The 19,316-nt window shown below is 36.4% G+C and overlaps 1 protein-coding gene across 3 annotated transcripts in view; it reads left to right on the top strand.

Moving 5' to 3' along the window:
- The first annotated feature begins 233 nt into the window (after window positions 1–233).
- The window catches only part of TMEM196 (transmembrane protein 196), a 43,571-nt gene continuing 24,488 nt past the window's right edge, over window positions 234–19,316 (top strand). For 2 of the 3 annotated variants that reach the window (XM_037837511.1, XM_037837509.1), the window contains exon 1: window positions 234–956. In XM_037837511.1, the coding sequence (XP_037693439.1) occupies window positions 810–956 (147 nt within the window). In that variant the 5' untranslated portion in view covers window positions 234–809. Of the gene's footprint in view, window positions 975–19,316 lie in introns of all 3 variants that reach the window. The other variant, XM_037837510.1, reaches the window with a different exon arrangement.

The raw sequence follows: 19,316 nt of genomic DNA, 5'->3' as shown, positions 1-19,316 counted from the left end.
GAGTATTGGTTCTCGACCCACAAATGCATCAGGCTTTTCCCTCCTCCATCATCCTGCTAAATCTCAGTGAGGTCACTGCGATGAGAGAGAATCAGATGAAGAGAGAGGGGGAGGAAGAGGAAGACGACGAAGGAGAAGAAACCCAGACGGAAAGAGGCCATCAGACAAGGTCGCCTCTTCTGGCGACGCAGCAACTGTGAGGAGCGTGGTGCTGAATATTATCCGCCCGCTCTGCCTGGGGACCAGAGAGACTCGCAGAAGCACTTTGTGCTACCACGAAAACAAAGGAAGCGAGAAGGAGAGGGAGAGAGACGCTCTGAGCAGTTCCGTGTAGATCTCCGGGAAGCAAAGCTCACCTCCTTGGCCGGGAAAGAGACGGGAGCCTGAAAGGGTCTGAGAGGCTTTAGGCGCTTTTTCCTGCGGAGACTTGGGACGCGGCAGAACTCTGGACAGCGCCTCGCGAGCCGGGCTCGGAGCTTACGCGGCTGTCCGAGGTTCCAGGCTCGTGGAAAGCTCTGCTACTGATGTGTTCTCTCCTCCCCTCAACTCCGACCACCGAACCCAGGAAATCCTTCTGTGATTCCTGTTGGAGCGTATCGGGGGTGGAGCAGCTCTTTTGCCTCTGGCCAGACCAGGGAAGAGGCTCTTCAGTTCTGGAAATCCAGTCGGTGTGGATAATGCTTCACTGGTGAAGAAAGAAAAGTTTTGGGGTCTGATAGGGGGTAAAAGGGGTAAGGAGGATAGTAGAAGAAAGAAGGTGGATGGTTGGTTTCCCCATCTGATCTGGAAGGAATGATGACCGAGAAAAGATGTGCACCAGCGGCCAGATTATTGGGAGCCTCTTGGTGCTCTCTGTGCTGGAGATAGGGCTGGGGGTGTCCAGCGTGGCCGTGGGGGCGGTCAGCTTCAGCCTGGCCCTCAGAGAGCACAAGCCGCAGCTCGGAGACTCGTCCCCGGTATGGAGCGGGGTGTGTGTACGTTGAGCCATTTCACTCTCTCTTTACCTCTTTACTGTGATGGTCAGTATGAGTGCGTTAGTCTCTACCTCCCCGGGGAAGAAAATCATAAACCTCCTCTGGCTTGCATGTAGGTTGGTTTTGGCAGGCTATGCCTCTTTATGTTGTCCTTTTATTTATTAGTGTTTTTTTCCTTACCTGGGTTTAAGACCAAATTAAGTGGCTTTATTGAGAGTTGGGGTGTGGGTGGGGGCAGTTTCCACTGGCTGATTCTGCAAAGGGTTACCCAGCAGTGCTGACTAGAGGGTCAAACCTTTCAAGGGCAGTTAGTCAATTGTTTTTCTTACAAGGGAAATCAAAATGAGTGTGTTAACTTCACTTTGGGGGGGGGGGGGGAGGTGTACCAGAATTAAGAAGGGGTAGAGTTATGTGATTGTCTCTGGGCAACAGTGTCCAAGGTACACTAAAGGCAATTCTGATACGACAGAAAGAGAAACATGGTATGAGTGTGTAAGGAATGTGTGGGTGCCTTTTTATCTCTGGTATTGGAGTCATGATAACTCTGCTCTTCATTTTTCTTTGTTAGTTTTCTGATACTTCGTATTGGCAAACTCTTTCGTAAGTACTAGGCAATAAATTATACCCAACAAGCAGTGTGGTATATAACCACATTCTAATTAGAGAATACCTAATCGCTCAGAGAAAATGTCATAATTTTCTCTAGGTCGGATGGTAGATCCAGCAAGCTTCTTGTTTATGTACTTAGGGTGAATTTTGAAGAAAGGCTTGGAGACTCATTCCTTTCACCAAGGATCAGTGAAATAACTCAGCAAACTCCTAGTGTGGCCCTAAGTGTGTAAAAACAGCCTTTTCTTCTCCTTCAAGTTATATGGCCATAGTTTCCTTCTGGATCTCCAGCTTAATCCTACTTTTCAAGATAGTCTAATAGGATATTGTTCTATGTCACTAATAATCGGTAGGTGTAATTAGCTATCCTGGTTTTATTACTTGGACTTTAAGGCACTGGAGGAAAATTGTTCCAAGGTGATTTTATTATTATTATTATTATTTAAGCAAAAAATAAGACTTTAAAACTTCTATTGGATAACTATCAAAATGAAATATAATGTCAACATTTATAGCAAAGGGGAGAAAATGTCGTCTATTGGTTGCTTAGCAGGGAAAAGACTCAAATACTCTTCAGGCCACTGACCCTCTGAAATTCAAGAAATTTAGTGGATAAACTTATGTTGCCATTAAATAATATTAAGGTACTTAATTTATCTTCAAGAATAAAAACAAGGGTTATATTAACTTTGAATAATTAAGAAAAATAACTAAATGATTTTTTTCTCCCTTTCCAGACTATTTAATATTATCTAGATGAGTCAACATATGTATATGCACAAAAAAATTAAAATTTTGGGTTGGCTCAGTAAAATGTGAATAAATCAATCATAGCTACATGGTTGTTATCATAAATAATTATTTTCACTTTTAACTGATTGTTTAGAGTAACAAAAATCCACCTGAGTTCCTGGGAAAATAGTTTTAAATCTTATTGTCTGATTCAGTAAAACAAACAATATATCTGACTAAATTAATGGGTTTAAAACCAGAATCCTGAAAACAGAAATAAATATCCAATTGGGATCATTGTATTTATAAAATTATAGGGTAATTGCATTGATTTTTTTATGGAGTAGCTTATTTGTGATACAGTCTGAACCACTTTTCAACTATTTCAATGATGAATTCATATAACCAATATTTATAGAGGGCTTTCCATGTGCAAGGCATTGTACTGTTTACTACAGAAAGTATAAAAAAGAATCAATGTTTTCTTCCAAAGTCTCCTGCCTAGTGGAGGAAACGAGGTGCTTACAAAACTAACTTTATCAGTGGTGAGAAATTAGTGTGACTTTAGACACACAGAAGTAGATAAAGGGGAGAGAGATTAGGGTGGTCAGTGAAATATTCATGGAAGAAGTGCTATATTCATCTTGATCTTGAAAGTTTATTGGCACTTGGAATTAATGTATCGCAGTGTTAATTCATGTATTGCAGCATGAGGTCTGGAGTCAGACTATCTAGGTGCAAATCCCAGGATCTATTACTTGTTAGATGGGTGACTAGTCAAAGTTTCTTCATCTGTAAAATGGGAATAATAATAATAGTACCTGCCTCGAGGGATGTTAGGAGGCTCAAATGAGGTAAGAGTCCTGGTAAAGTGCATGGCATATAGAAACTAGTAAATGTGAGCAGCTGATACTGGATACGAGATTGGCAGTGGAGTCTTTGAGAAAGGAGTGCCTTTCAGGAAGCATGGATGAAGGCAAAGAGGTGAGACAGTACAGGTCATGTTCCAGGCTCTTCTATTTTCTGGGGCTCAGGTGTGTTAAGGGGGAGATAAGGATAGAGCAATTGGGGCCAATCATGGGAGGCCATGTGCCAGTCTGAGGCAACAGATTTATTCTTTATTATTATGTTAATAATAATAATAACAATAATAACAATTCTTACTTCCCAAAGATACTCCAGGGAAATGCAGAGAGAAGCTAGAGAGAAAATGAATCCCTTTGGTAATTTATGAATTAAAAATCTTTATTATGTATTAATACCAGATGAGATTTTATAATAATTAACCTGTCAGGAGAACCTCATTCTATAATTAGAATGTGTTTTGAGTGGTGTCATGAAGGTTTTTTGCAACCCATTATTACATAATAATATTTTTACAAGATTTCTGAATTAAATTTTGTAAGTCAATGGAAATAAAAGCTGTACTATGAAGGGATTACTTCTTTTTCATGGACCCTGAAATCATAAGCTTTTTATCTAGGAAAAATGCACTGTTATTTCAGGCAACTATTTTGATTATTTGGTTTCAAATATGCAAATACAAAAAAGTTGGCTTAAAAATAAAGTACAAGCAAGATAAAGGCTTAAAAGACATGAGATGAATGCTAACACAGGTTGTTTCTAGTCACTGTTTCATAATTGAGCAAGGGATGGTTCTCATGGTTAGTCTAAAAACTCTGGACATTTAGAAGTAAAAATCATTTAACTATAATTTAAGGATAGATAAAGCTATAAATACATTTATAACATTTTGGCTCTTGATTCTTTGTTTTAGCAGATATAGCCACCCACGTTGGTGAGGAACATGAAAGCAAAAAATCAGAAGATATAGCAGAAACAATGAATGAACCACTGAATAAGCTGGTTCATTATATCACATGAGATATAATTTATGTGAAAGGCAAGGAATTAACGATGTAGGGTTGCTTCTCTAAGTTGTGTAATCTTAGAGAGTTACTTTTCTCGGCCTCCAGTGCATCATCTAGGAAAGAAATGAACTTGATTTAATAGTGTGCCCACTCATGGATCCCAGAAAATCTCAATTTTTTGTTGTAGGTAAGCAAAAGGAGTCTGGAAATTCAGGTACTGGTGGCTAGAACACCTGCTGAATTGCCTTTGAAATATAACATGCTATAATTCCATCCGTCTATATCTTATAATAATTTTTAAAAATTTAATTTATTAAAACAATTTTCTAAGCTTAATTCCTCCACTTGTAAACAAGATAGTCTTTTAAAATATTTAAAATTTTCTATGTCTAAATCCTATAGAGTTTGAGTGATTTTATTGCATATTTTTCTGGACCATATTGTTTACATATCATAACTTTAACTTCTTAATAAATCTGATGCTTTGAGTAAGTGAAATTTATAGCCGAGACATATGCCTGTTCTGTGGACTCCTGACTCACCATGGCAACAACTTGACCAATTGCAAGATTGAAATTCACCTACTATACATTCTTATCCATACTGTAGCAACACAGATGAGATACTATATGTAATGCAAGCTGCATCAAGGTATTATTTTTAATATTTAAATCTTTATAATTTATTTAATTAAAAACAAACAAAACAATAAAATAAAAGAAATTCCCCAAATAGTTACTTCAAATGTACAGAACTTGAAGCTAGGATACCTGTGACCTGATAATATTTTTGTCCAGAGCCAAAATACATAACACAAGGGATTCATAACCTTTAGTATCAGATGAAAACACTGGCCCTATTCTCAGAAAAAAAAAATTAATAACTTCATAACAATTTCAAAAAGTAAAGAAAAAGAACCAAAACTGAAGTCCTTTTCCCTAACCACCATTATGAATTTAGACTACCATATCGTAGACATTTCTCCAGACATAAATAATACTGTTTTGAGCATATAGACCAATTTTGCATGAAGTTTCTGCATATAATGAAGCCCACTCATGGATTTTCTAGAGCCCAAGTGAAGAATTTCTTCCTTGTGTAACTCACACTTTCATTTTCAAGTGACACTCGTTTTCTGGGGAAATGATTTCTGATGATGATTGATAATTGTATGGTGGAAGAAAAGTGGTAAGTTTTGCCATTAGCTTATGAGTTTGTCTAGATTTCATCCACATATAATTGAAATGTGTTTGATTTTCTCTCTAGAGCCCATGACAAAGACTGTTTGGGATTTTAGCCTATATCCAAGAGTATCACTGGTCTTGATGTCTTTGCCCTAAAAACATTAGGGATTCATTAGTGATGATATTTGCATCCATCATCCACTTGTTGATAGTTTGGTTTGATACATTCATGATATGAATGAAGTTAAACTCCTTCATCCGCATTGCTTTTGCTAATATGTTCAAGCTGACTCTCTGGATTGGCTTCATGATTAGCCATATCTCTGAATACACACTTGCAGTATGCTCAAACAGATTAACTTGTTTGTCTATCCACTTAGCCCCCAGCTAACAGTCAATGTTATTAATAGATGGGTGGCATGGTTCAGACATCCAAACTGAAAATGTCTATCTTGGTCTCAATAAATACTACAATAGATTTTGGTGCACATACACAGTGAAGAATGCTACAAAAACTCTATGCTCAGATGACAGGTAATCAGAAACATTCTTTCATTTGTGATACATCGCACCAAATTTCATTTCACTACTACATTTTCAAATACATATATTTTTCTTAATTATTCATTCAAGTGGTGTTTCTACACCTAAATAACTAGATTGAGTTGGTCAAAATATTTTAATTTACTTGACTTAGTTATCTAGTCAAATTACCATGTGGCAACTTGGCAGAGAGACATTACAACATACCAGATGGACAATGCCAGGATAATTATATGATAATATACAAAGAATCTATTTTAGCATACTCTAAGGAGGAGAATGAGAGAGAAGGAAAGAGATAGAAAAAGAGAGAGGGGGGAAACTATGTGACTGCTTTCCTCTGTGATAGGCAAAGCCTAATGTTTAATGCAAAGTCATCTTTACATCAGTCAAATTGAATGACAATTGGATTCGCACGTAACAATGAATATAACTGTGGCACTGAACAAGTAATTTTTCTTTGCTAAGCTATAGTTTCCTTATTTGTGAAAGGAAGGAAGTAACAGTAACGAGGTCTTGAATGTCAGCCGTTGCCTTTCCTCTACTGCCAGAACCTAGAGGCTGCCCACTCCACGTGATGCACTGGCTCTCAACCTTTCTCCAGGACCCTTAATCAACACTAGTTTGACTAATCCTCTTGTTTTGTTTGTTTAACATTTAATATATGTCTGGTTAGATTTGATTTAATTCAGGTATATACAATAGCAACTACAAAAATGTACCATAAAAATATTGAACTAGTCTAGAAATGAATAGGAGAACAGCTCGTGCCATAAGACTCCCCTCCCTTTGTTTTTCTTTTGTATTGGGGAAGGGGTGGTAAAACTCCATCATAATGCTATTAGGTAATAGGATAAATTAGGTAATTAGTTAAGCCAGATAAGCCAAATAGTAGAGATATGATGACTATTATTTATGCCATAAAACAACGTCCTCAAAAAACATATGGGTATAAAAATAACTGTTAAAAGTCAAAATAAAAGTACAAGTCAATATATCTGATAAAGATAATTAACATCTTTCGCACTTGGCTGGTTTTGCTTGAACTACCCAAGTAGCTTTTGAAACAATGTTTATTACATGTTATAATAAACAGCTGCATCAATTAAATATTTAAATTTCAACAATGACTTATATTCTTAATTCATTTCCATGATTTTTAGCAACAGTATTAAGACCTCTGAGAAGCAATCCTAAGTTCCATTAGTTCTTGATCTATGATTAACACTGGGAGAAATTATGTGGTTAAGGCCAAAAGAAAATACTAATGGTTAAGTAGATCACCTTAGGATACAGGGTCCCTTCATCTACTAATCCTGTAGAAATAATATTAGATATAATTTATTAATACTTAACTATGGTCCATGTGCTTTCATTGCTAAGAATATAGTAGTTTACAGGATTGATATAGGAAAAGGAATTTTGCCTAAGGTCAAACTGGTATTTAATCAATCAAATCAGTGTTTAAAGCCAGAAGAGGCTTATTTCAAAGTCTGTGTTTTTTTCTACTCTGTTTATGGAACTTGACAAAATGTCATGGAAAAGACAATCATAGATGAGTCCTGACCTCATCATTTACTCCCCACTTCTGAATGTATGAGTCAGGCAGGATGGCTAGGTTGCTATAACTCTTTTTATCTATTTTCAGGAAGAGACACTGACATAGTCAATCAATCCACAAGCATACCCCCACCTTCTCAGAATAGTGCAGTCTAAAACACTGCACCTAAACTGTGCCTGCCCTCAAAGCTTAAACCTTGGCCTTAAAAACAGAAAACTGTTATCTTTCCCAAATGATCACTGAATAATATGACACAAGACAACAAATTTAAGACATGACAACAAATTTAAACAGCTCAAAATGATAGTTATCAGTGAAGTTAACTTTCTCAAGGAGGGAGAACTTCATCTGGGCCTTGAGACTGGGCAGGTTTCTAGTAGGCAGAGGAGAGAAAAGTTTGTGCTAAGTAAAGAGGTTAACACGTTTCAAGCCATAGAGAGGTGATTGAAATGATGGAGTGTTTGTAGAGGGTTGATAAGACTGGTCTAGTTATAACAGAAACATGTTCACATAAAAACATGTAAATGAAGATGATTTCAGTAAGATGGGACCAGCTTTACAAGTCCAGACTAGACACTCTGCTCTTGATTCCTAACTGGGTGTGGTGAGCTCTGTTGGGTAGAATTCGATGATCATGTGGCCAAGGCAGTTGTACCAGGCATTGTTGCTCAATGTCAGGGCAAAACTCTAGCCCTTGTTCCCAAGATGTGTGTCACTGGTCAAGGCAAAGGTCTGAGGGAAGTCTTGAGACTTGAGGGGAGTGTAAATCGGCCATCACAAACCCAACCACAACTTCAAGTGACTTTCCTGTTGAGCTGCAAAATAGCATGCTACTACTTATCTCATGGAGTTGTTCTAAAAATTAAATGTAACACTTATATAAAAGGCTTGATACGTATTAGATATTCAATAACCATGTCTGGTCCAAAATGATGACTGCATGATTTTGCCGTCTTTCTGGACAATCCATTTTAAGATTGTGGCTTCTATTTGTTTATTATAGACATATTTTATTTTTGTACATCTGAAGGGAAGTTTATTGTAAAACCATTGATGAAATTGAATTTCAGCTTTGGATTTGCTAACATTACCTTACATATCCTTTCTTATAAAATATGTGCTTCTCACAACAGGTTTTGGTTATGGCTAGTGTGCATGTCCCAGGTCCCAGGAATATTTTGTTTAGATCCATGTAAGGAGAAAAAGGTATACTTTTGCTTCTACCAAATAGAGAAAGATGTGTTTGATTTTCTCATTTTTTTTTTTTGTTGGGCTATTAAATTCTTAATCCTTTTCCTACTTGTCTGCTGCCAATTGTTTTCCTAGATGGATTATTCTGATGAACTGAAATAATAAGGATAGTAACAATGATATTAATAACAGCAACAGCAGCTTAAGTTTATAATGTACTACATTGCCCAAGAATTCCAACTGCTTTCATTATACCATTTTTCTATTTTTTCTCAGCAGAGGAGTTTCCTTATTTAAGAAACAAGAACCTGATAGGTTTTAGTAATTTTCTTAAGACCAGAAATTTGAATCAGTAACAGGGGTGGGAAAAAAAAACTAAACCACCTAAAGAAAGGGGAGTGTGTGTGTCTGTCCGTGTGTGTGTGTGTCTGTCTGTGTGTGTCTAGGAGAAATTAGAAATTACTAGGAGGAAGTTAACAATTGTTTAATTGTCACCGATATGCAACAGAAGCTGCACTTAGACTTCTAGTGCCCTGGTTTAGGGGCAAGTTCACAATGTTGAGGCCCTCTGTGCATTTGCATCTTATTTCCATAACTGCCTAACTTTCAGAAACCACCAGGCATGTTGGATGGGCACACATTTGTTGTTCTGGAAATTCTTGTGAAAGAGCATAATTTCCATCCTCCAGTCCCCAGGGGTTGCTAGCTATTTTCAACTCTACAAGGACAGGTCACAAATCAGACTAAAATTTGGCATGCACCCAGGAGAGTAATTTTTTTTTCTTTCTTTCACTAAATTCAACTTCTATATTTTAAACACTTTTATTATTTTCACATGTATCAAGTTGTGACTATTATATTTCATTGTTGTACTAATATATTACAGTATCTAAGTTCATTTTCCTCATATTTGACATGAAGGAATCTTAAACATAAAAATATAAACAAAAATCATGCAAATTTGGATAGCCTATGTTAATATAAAACTATCTTAAGTTGTATACAAACATACTTATTAAATTATTATGATCTATCATACAGAGTTCCTATATAATGTATACCAAAAGTTTAAACTACTATAAGAAATAGAGCATTATTGATAACATTACCTATACATGTATGTTTGTTCTTGATCACACCCTCCTTTACCTCCCTTCAGAGCTAATCACTATCTTAAACTTTTATACAAATTTGAATTTTTTAAATGGATTCATTTATTGTACTTTTTTAAAATGAAAAGAAAAAACAAATTTGGACCCAGGAAATAAACTGTTCTGCTTTTGTTATTGCTGACTATGAGAAAGTTTGTTTTTTGTATTTTTTTGTAAGGACTAATATGTATAATATCTAAGATGTCCAAGATTTATTTGGAAAACTACTTAAATTTATTGCAAATCTAAAGTTCCTCTTACTGAAATTCGTAAGTTTAGTTATTATTTTCCTTGCCACTTTTAGAGCAGAAACAGCTCCTAACATCAAGAAGCCTTATTTACTCAGCAAGCTGAAAATATTCATCAGATTATTTTTAAAAAAGAAAAATTATCACAAGACAGAACTGGAACAGAACACAATGCATAATGCATTAAAAAAAAAAACAAAAAACAAAAAAGATGGCATTAAGTGAACACTGAGAGGGAAATGTGAAGGAATGACATTCTGAGAATCAAACTGATTTGTTCTGTGTCCTGAAGGATTTGGGCCTTGGGCCAGTGGAAAGTTTCTGAGATGTTTGGTCCTGGATTCATTTAGATCGGCATGCCAATCAGCTACATGCTATGCCTGAAGATTGCTTCTGAAATTCATCTGTGTATTATTGGTTTTGTTCAGTTACTTTACAGTGTCTGAAAAGGTTTCTGCCTCATTACCTGCAGTACATCCCCATTTACCACTGCAGAGTTTTTCTTTCCATCTCTCTGTTGAGTGCTTTTGGTTTAATTTCTATATTTGCCGTGGCTACCTCTTACCCCACACAGGCTGCTGAGATATCAAAATTGCCTGATGCTAAAGGGTGACAGCTTATCACATCAATGTATGTATTGTACATTTCACCCTCTTAGTATTTTATTTTTTCCTGCTCAGTTGATTACATTTGTGAGAGGCCATAGCTCTATTGATAAAGTTAAACATTCACTCTTCCCCAGTTGAACTGGCTTTGAAATTTTCTGGAGTGAAAGGAAGTTGGTATATGGGTATAAATCCTTTACTTCATTTCAGTGCTTTGCTCTAAGGTGGAAAATTAAAAATGTGCTTGAGCTTAAGGGAATAAAGAACACTGCATAATTAGCATGGTTTTCCATAGACTAAGAAAAGAAAGGAATATAAATAGGAAAGTGGGAAAGTAGCTTTTTTAAAGATGAGCACTACACTGAAAAATGCAGAAGTATTAGGAGAGGGGAAATCAGAGGCCATTGAGGGCTCTGTAAACCTAATGAAGGAAGAGAGATTCCTGTGAATTGGATTATGAGACTGCACAGCTCAAGATCTGAGACCCCCAGGTGGCAGGCTGCCAAATCCATATTGAGATCGTTGGCCATGACAGTTTTCGGTCCTGAGCTCCATGGTCTGCTCTGGGTTGGGATGAGTCAAGAGGAGGAAAGATGCTGTGGTATAGAAGTCTAGCTGTGCTGGAAGTTCAGAGGACCAGGTTCCTGTTCTCATCCTTGTGGTCCAGATGTTCACGATTCTCAGTTCATTTTTCTACAAGATTTAGTCAACAAATGTTGATTCTACAGCTACTATGTTCTATGCTATGCTCTGAATTAGATCCTAAGGATATAGCAGTGAGCAAAATAACTGTGGGTCCCTGACTTTCTAAAGCTTAATTTTAAAAGGACTAGAGACAGAACAAATAATTGCACAAATCAGCATTACATATTGTGACATAGTAAACAAACTTAAATGACAAGAGAACTTAATACACAATGGTAGCAATATGTTTAGAAGCATCTGGCTCATGACAGCGAGGACAGGGAACTGACCCTCCTGATTTCTGTCTGAAGAAGTGGACGCATGGGTGAAGACCCCCAGATAGGAAATTCTTGGTGTGTTTGAGGAACTAAAAGAAAGCCAAGGTGATTGGAGAATGGCAAGTAAGAAGGAGCAAAAAGGCCCTGGGTGACGTGGAGAGGCAGGAAAGGAAAGGGTAAAAATCACATAATGCTTTATGTACATGCTACAATATTTTAATTCTCCCCTAATTATAATTGGAGCCATTGAAAGCTTTTAAGCAGGAAAGTGATAAGATTATATTTGCATTTAAAGATGCATACTGTCTGAGCTGCAGTTTAGAAATTTTTTGCAGTCAGACAATTAAGAAGTGACAAGTCTTTTTAGGAGGCTACTAAGATATAGGATACAATGTTTCCTTGGAAGATAGTAGAGGTGTTAAAAATAGAGAAAGCAGAGATATTTGAAATAAATAATTGACTAGACTTTGTGTTGCATTAGATGCCATTGTAGAGGGAGGTATCAAAGATCACTCCCAGATTTTGGAACTGATAGGATAGAATTCTCATTTATTCATTTGAGAAGTAGATGATTAGAAAAAGAACAATTGTGTATGTAAGAGAGAGAGAAAAAGAAGGGGAGGGCGGAGTGAGAGAGAGAGGGAGATGTAGAATGAGGAGATATCAAGAGTATATTTGTGAATTAAGTTAGATGTGCTTATTAACATGCAAACAGAGAGATTTTGTGGACTGCTATACAGATGAGTCTGGAGTTTAGAAGAAAGGACTGTGCTAGAATCTAAATATGAGAGAAGTCCATAAATAGAAGTTATTTAAAGCCACATGAGACCACCCAAGATAGAGAATAGGCTTAGAAAAGAAGAAGATCTAGGACAGCCTTTAGTTATTATAATATTTAAAGGCTGGATAGTGGGTGAGGGACTAGAACAAAAGCTATTGAAATGTAGTGCCCAGACAGGAATTTGAAAAGTGGGAGCATGTAGTGTCAGAAAAATTAATAGGAGAAAGCTGCCTTGTAGTATGAGGCTTGAAATATGGTGGTCATTGTTTACCTTAGCAAAAGTTAAAGTAAATCCATGGGAGTATCAGCCAGGCTGAAGTGAGCTGAAGAGACAATGGAAAGTAAGAAGATGGAAATAGCAAATATAGAAGCTTGGTTGTGAAGGGCAGATGGGACTGTGTTGAGAGCTAAAGCAAAAGATGGGAAAGGATTTGGAATTAGAAAGGGTTTTGCTTTTAAGGGTGAATTTGGAACAGTTTTGCATGCTGTGTGAATAATGGAGTAGAAGGGGAAAGCATGAAGATGGATAAAAAGAGCAAGTCTGAGAAGCTCAGTGGCGACTGGATCTAAAGTTGAGGTGAAAAGTTTTACATTGATGGATTTCATTTTTGCTATTTTATAAAAGAGACTGGGGAATATGCGTGCAGATGCAGACAGGTTGGCACATTTAATGGTGAATAGTTAGAGATGAGTCTCTTTGTTGGCTTCTGTGTTTTCTGTCACTCTAAGACATGTCAAAAGCTGAGGGTAAAGAAGGGTTTGAGGAGCATTGAGAAGGTCATTAAATGTGTTATCTCCCTGTTGGTGGAGAATTATAATTAAGTCACGCAGTATAAATTGGTTGGAGAAATAATTCTTTTGAATTTCATCATTTTACAGATAAGCAAACTGACACCCAGAGAATTGGCACAGCTGGTTGGTTGCAGAACCAGAACAAGAGTCCAAGTCCCTTAATTCCTAATCTAACACTCTTCCCATAGGTGACTCAACATATAAAATATCCTGAAAATAAATGCTAAACTGAAAAGGAAAGTACAGCTATCTGGCTACTGCCCCAAACTAAACAGAAATGATCCCTAAGTATTGGCCCTGGTAGATGATGATGGAATTATAATAAGTATTTTAACAGATTCCAGGGGGTTCCTCCCGTTTGGATTCAGGCAGCTTTCCGCATAAAGTTTGGCATATTTGCTTTCCAGAGCAACTGGGAAATGGAAACAAATTTTTAATAATTAAGATTTTCAAACCCACAAGAGTGATTGATCTATTTAGCTAAGTAAGTGAATTGCCTTCAAGAAAGCTTTAAAAACAGATTTCAAAGCTCATTTATCAAGCTGGGTACATTCAGAAAGCTTAGACAGGGAATGCCCAAGTCCTGCAGCTCTGAATATTTGCAATTTGAGTATTTTCTTTTTGATTCAAATATACAGAAATTAAAATTAATAGTCAGATTCACTTCAGGATTTGCCTGAAGTGACAATGAACATAAGATACATATTATGCCTTCATCCAAAACTATTTAAAGAATATTTTATAAAGACAAATGTCTTAAAAAGGGCCACATTAAAAAGGTACTCTTTTTCCTTATTTTTTCCTTGACTGTAGACATAGCAGAGTACATTTACAAGTGATAGGGTGAACTGAGTTTACTAGTGGGAAGATAAATAAAAATATAACTGTGAAAGATAAAAAATGCTCACCAACTTTATTACCCCCATGGCTTATAATTAAAGTAAAGGATCTTCTCAAAGGAATATTCAGTTTTGGAGAAAGAGGTGTAAATTTAACTTGTGATTTTGCTAATATTTCTCAGCTCTAGCCAAGGGTTATCATCAAACATCTTAGCCCCTCAGACCTTCAGAGTATTCTTCTAGAGAGAGACATGAGGAATTTATGAAAAATCAAGTTAAAAGTACCTGGACAAAGCCAAGTTACCTGCTGCTACATTTAAAAAATGCAAGTTTGTGAGACATTAGGCAATGGGTCAGCAGGAAACTTGGGCAGGCAGAAAGCAAATTGTGTTTAGAGCACTGACACACCTGAAATGAACTAATCTAGGAAAACACTGTATTTAGAAGGAAACTTGGTTTTCCTTGACTTGTGGCAGTTAATAGAACTAAGCATCATCTAGATTTGCATAGGTGAATATAGTAGCAGCTAGCCAGATGTGGTTATTAGACACTTTAAATGCGGCTAGTCTGAATTAAGATGTGCTGTAAGTATAAAATACATACTGAATTTCAAAGAATGAGTTTAGAAAAAAAGAATGTAAAATACTTCAAAAAGTTTTATATTGATTACATGCAAAATAATATTTTAATTTGTTGGGTTAAATAAAATATATTATTAAACTTAATTTCACCTTTTTCTCTATTAATGTGGCTACTAGGAACTATAAATTACACATGTAACTTGCATTTGTGGCTTACGTTAGATTGCTGTTAACTCTGGTGTAGACCCTTTTTTTAATCAAAATAAATAATTGCCAGCTGGGAAACTCTTCGTGCTCTGTTTTCCTAAGATATATACTTAGGAAAGCCTCTGTTTCACTTTGTAAAAGCACCATAAACAGCTTATGTTACGGTGCAGCATTTCCCAAAAGGAACATCTAAGTTAACTGCTTCTGTGGCACAGGCCATTCAACCTTTATCTTTTTATGGTGAAGTCAAAATCCTTGTGTGACTTTTTAACTAAAGGATTCCAACTATTATTGGCAAGTACCAAAAGTGTTTGAGGAGACAGCAGGCTTTTTTCCAATTCTCCTACTAAACTGAAATCCATTCATTCATTCATTCATTCATCCATTCATCAACTGATTATAGTCATTGAATTGGTCCTGTGTTAGAGCTAAAAGTTTAGAGATTGAAAAATAAAAATAGCACCTGCCTAGGAGAAGTTCAAACCTTTAGACGTGACAGATACATAATGAAACATTGCAATAAAATATGACCCGTGTATCTGTGTTATAATAGACAAGAATGCACTGTTTTGCTAGGTTCAGACTAGAGGTGCGTAGAGAGGTTGAAGAAGACTTCACAAATAAAGTTAATATTTACACTGAATATTGATATTTAAGAAGAAATTCTTTCTTCTTGATATGTAAGAAGGAATTTCTCCATCAAGCATTTATAGACACCTGCCATGGCCAATTGCGAAGGCTAAGCACTCTCACATGAGTTGTCTCTTTTATTTCCATAATCATGTGACATTAGTAGTATCCTCATTTTTATAAAGGGAATTGAGAATATTATTTCATTATAAATGATATATTCAGTGTCAGAGAGCTGAGATATATGGTATGATAGATACTAGAGAAATATCTGGTATGCATGGTAGACACTGAAGAAATATCTACTAACAATGAATGAGAAAAACAGGTCCACTTAGATTAGTGGTGACAGACTATCAGAGCAGGAGGGGCTTACCAATGCTATCTAACCCAACTCCCTCCTTTTAAAAATGATGCTCAGAGAATCCAAGTGACTTGCCTAATACAGGTAAGTGGCCAAGGAAGACTGAACAGGAGCCTAGGGGTTCTGTTATGAAATGCAGAACTTTCTACGCAATAGTGCATGGTCACAGCTAGTTGGTTAACAAGCTCTTAGCCCATGACTCCAGAAAATAATTCTATCAGAAGCTACACTTTGGTAAAAGCACGTCAAGCCCTATTCATGATTTACTGTAACAGTTCACCTTGTTTATACAAAATTCCTTTCTGTATTCTACTAGCTATAGTTGTGATTATAATATTCCTGACATTTTTATCACATAATTTCCCCATGTTTTTAAAGTCTGATGATTTTTCCCTCTTTCTTTGCTTTCCTAAGTGTTTTTTCCCTTAATAGTCTTATCAAGGTAGTTCTGGTAATTGAAAGCTTGAGATACACAGAATCCTAGAGATTCCCAATAAATAAATTGACAAATAATTATTGGGCTGGCTTTGAATGAAGCACTTTGAAGATATGAATTTGAAGCTATATTGTACACTGGACTCTGGCTCCAAGGGTAATACAACTGGTGGGAGAAATCTACTTGGAAACAATAACAGATATTGAGAAATTGAATTCTCCTAAGTGCTTTACAAATATTAATTTATTTAATCTGCACAGAAACTCTATGAGGTGTATACTCTTATTCTTCTAATTAGGGAGGAAATTGTGACAAGATAATTTAAGTAAGTTTTTCAGAGTCACAGAAATGGAAAATGGTGGAGCCATGATTCAAACCCAGCCAATTCTACTCCACAACTGTCACTCTTAATCATTCATTTCTACTGCCTCCTATTAAATTAAAATAAATGTAGTTCAAGTCAGAATATATAGCTAAAATAGAAGTCTATGCTTTCCTAAATGTTTGTTGCCTTAACGGTCTTACCAAGGTAATTCTAGTAATTCAAAGCCTCGAGATATACAAGATCTTATAGCTTCCCAATAAAACATTGGCAAATAATTATTCTGGTGGCTTTGAATGAATTAGAGAGGGCTTGATGGCAGGTGAGGACAACAAGGCTGGTGGGGGCAAGAAAAGCCCATGGAGAGCCTGAGAATGGCAGAGAGACTATTGTGTCCAGAGCACAAAATATGCAGAAGGAAGAGAGCCTGAAGAGGTAGATTTGCCAAACTGTGAGGAACCAGAATTCTATATTATGCAACTTGAATTATATATTTCTTTACAATTAGATGGGCACTAAAAATTGTTTAAAGGTTTTGAGGATGGGAGTGACATGAATCAATACATTTCAGGGAAAAATCACCCAGGCAGAAGTGGAAAGACTTGGTGGATTATTGAAATCTTTCATATTAAAATTAAGAGTCAGGATCAGGTTAACAGCAGTGGAAATGAAAATTAAAAGGGCACTTGTGAAAAACTTTAAGGAGGTAGATTCAATGGGAGCTAATGAGTCAGACTATGAAAAACTAGTGTGGAAAAGATTGGAAATTAACAATGATTTTATGAATGGGTGGAAAAGAATGAGAGAGTACACAACTGAGATCAGGAAATCAGAAATGGAAGTATGTTTGAGAAGTAAGAATTAAGTTTGGTAAGGTGTGCCTCTTTGATTCATTCATTCATTCATGAAATATTTATGCATCTATCAGGTATCGTAGTATGTACCAGAGATACAAAAAGAGCAAGACATGGTCCTTGCCTACAAGACACTTACAGTCTATGGAGGGGAGGCAAACATTAACAAATAATGACACAAATAAGTATTTAATTGCATTGCTACAAAGAGAAGGTCAGGGTGCTGTAAGATTAAAACAGGAATTCAGTCAAGAAAGTCAAGGAGATCTTCCATGAAGAAGTAGCATTTGGGCAGAAAGTTGAACCATGAGTAGTAGTTAGCCAGTCAAAGAAGAGGAATACTTCAGGCAAATGAAACAGCATATGCCAAGGGAAGGAATTTGACAAGTTCCCAGAACTTAAGGGAGAGAACGGTGAAAGCTGAGGCTGAATAAGCAGGCAGATTATGAGACACTTTAAAGGCCAAGTAAATACTTTGAATTTTGTCTTAAAAGCAATAGGATGATATTGAAAGATTTTAAACAGGGAAGTAACAAGTTCAGAGAAGAGTACATTGGATGATGGCAAGGCTGGATATGGACAAAACAATTTGGAAGTATTTGCTATAACCTAGATAAGAAATCATAATGGTTTGGAATAGAGTGGAAGCAGTGGAGATAAAGAGAAGCAGATACATTCCAGATATATTCTGGAGATAAAATGAACAGTACTGTGTGATTGACTGAGGATGTGAAGGAGGTGTCAAGAAGGAGTCCCAGATGTCAAGGATGAGTTCAGTGTATATGGTTGTGCTATTTCCAGAGGTGAGAAATATTGGAGGAGGAAAATATTTTCAGGGAGAAGATGACTGTGATTGGGACATTCTTTTAGTTGGCATCAGTCTTAGCTTTCACTTTGTGGTCCCCAGCAGTTCCAGGGTTATCTTTTCACTATAACTGGAGTAGTAGAAAAGAGGATCTGCTTTCCCAACAGATCAAGCAAAATTTCTAAAATGTCTACTCTTTTTCTCTGATTGGCCTTATTTGTGTCAAATGTTCATCCCTAAAGAAATCACTATTACTAGAGTAATAGAAAATCCTAATTTGTTAAACCTGCTTCACAGGACTCGGAGAGATGAGAAACTCATGGCTAAAGAAGTAAGGATAGATGGTTTTCTCAGCAGAAAAATGAGGCAGAATTGCCATATATATGTAAATAAATTCTGGACTGTAAAATAACAGTGTTCTACCACCACACACAGTAATTGTTGCCATGGAAGTGGGAAAAAGAAAAATGTATAATTTGAAATATTGGAAGGAGATCCTTGTGGAAAATACAGTTGGAATTCTGTGTCTGAGTTCAGGTAAAGATCAGTGCTCATATGTAGATGTAAGAAGTTTGGGCAAAGACAAAATAGTTAAAGCCCCAAAGAGAGTATAGAGTAAGAAGCACAGAACTGAAACTTCAGGAATACCCGCTTGTAGTATAAGTGGAATCGAATAATAGTAGCTGAGAATTGGTGGGCATAAAGTTGAAGGGCAATCAGGGGAGCTCAGTGTCATGGAAGCCAGGGGAGAAGAATGTTTCAATAATAAGGAATGGTCAATAAGATGTCATTGATAACCTTTGAAAGGACCATTTTAGTAACGTTGTGAGAATAAAAACCATACTTATTCACTTTTTTCAACAAATATCTATTAAGAACTACTGTTTGTTAAGGACGGTGACCAAGGACCATGTCCTTCTATCCCAACATTTCAGTAACTGACTACTGTGAGCCAAGGACATGTTAAGAATTCTGGGTGGGAGTAGGGTGATGGTGATTGTTATAAAAATGAATAAAAAATAGTCTCTTCCTTAAAGAGCTGAAGGTCTAGTTATATAGATAGCAAACATATAA

The sequence above is a fragment of the Choloepus didactylus genome, chromosome 5 (genome assembly GCF_015220235.1).
Source record: "Choloepus didactylus isolate mChoDid1 chromosome 5, mChoDid1.pri, whole genome shotgun sequence".
NCBI classification, from domain to species: domain Eukaryota; kingdom Metazoa; phylum Chordata; class Mammalia; order Pilosa; family Megalonychidae; genus Choloepus; species Choloepus didactylus.
Note: the sequence above shows the minus strand (reverse complement) of the source record. Positions and strands in the feature narration are given on the sequence as shown.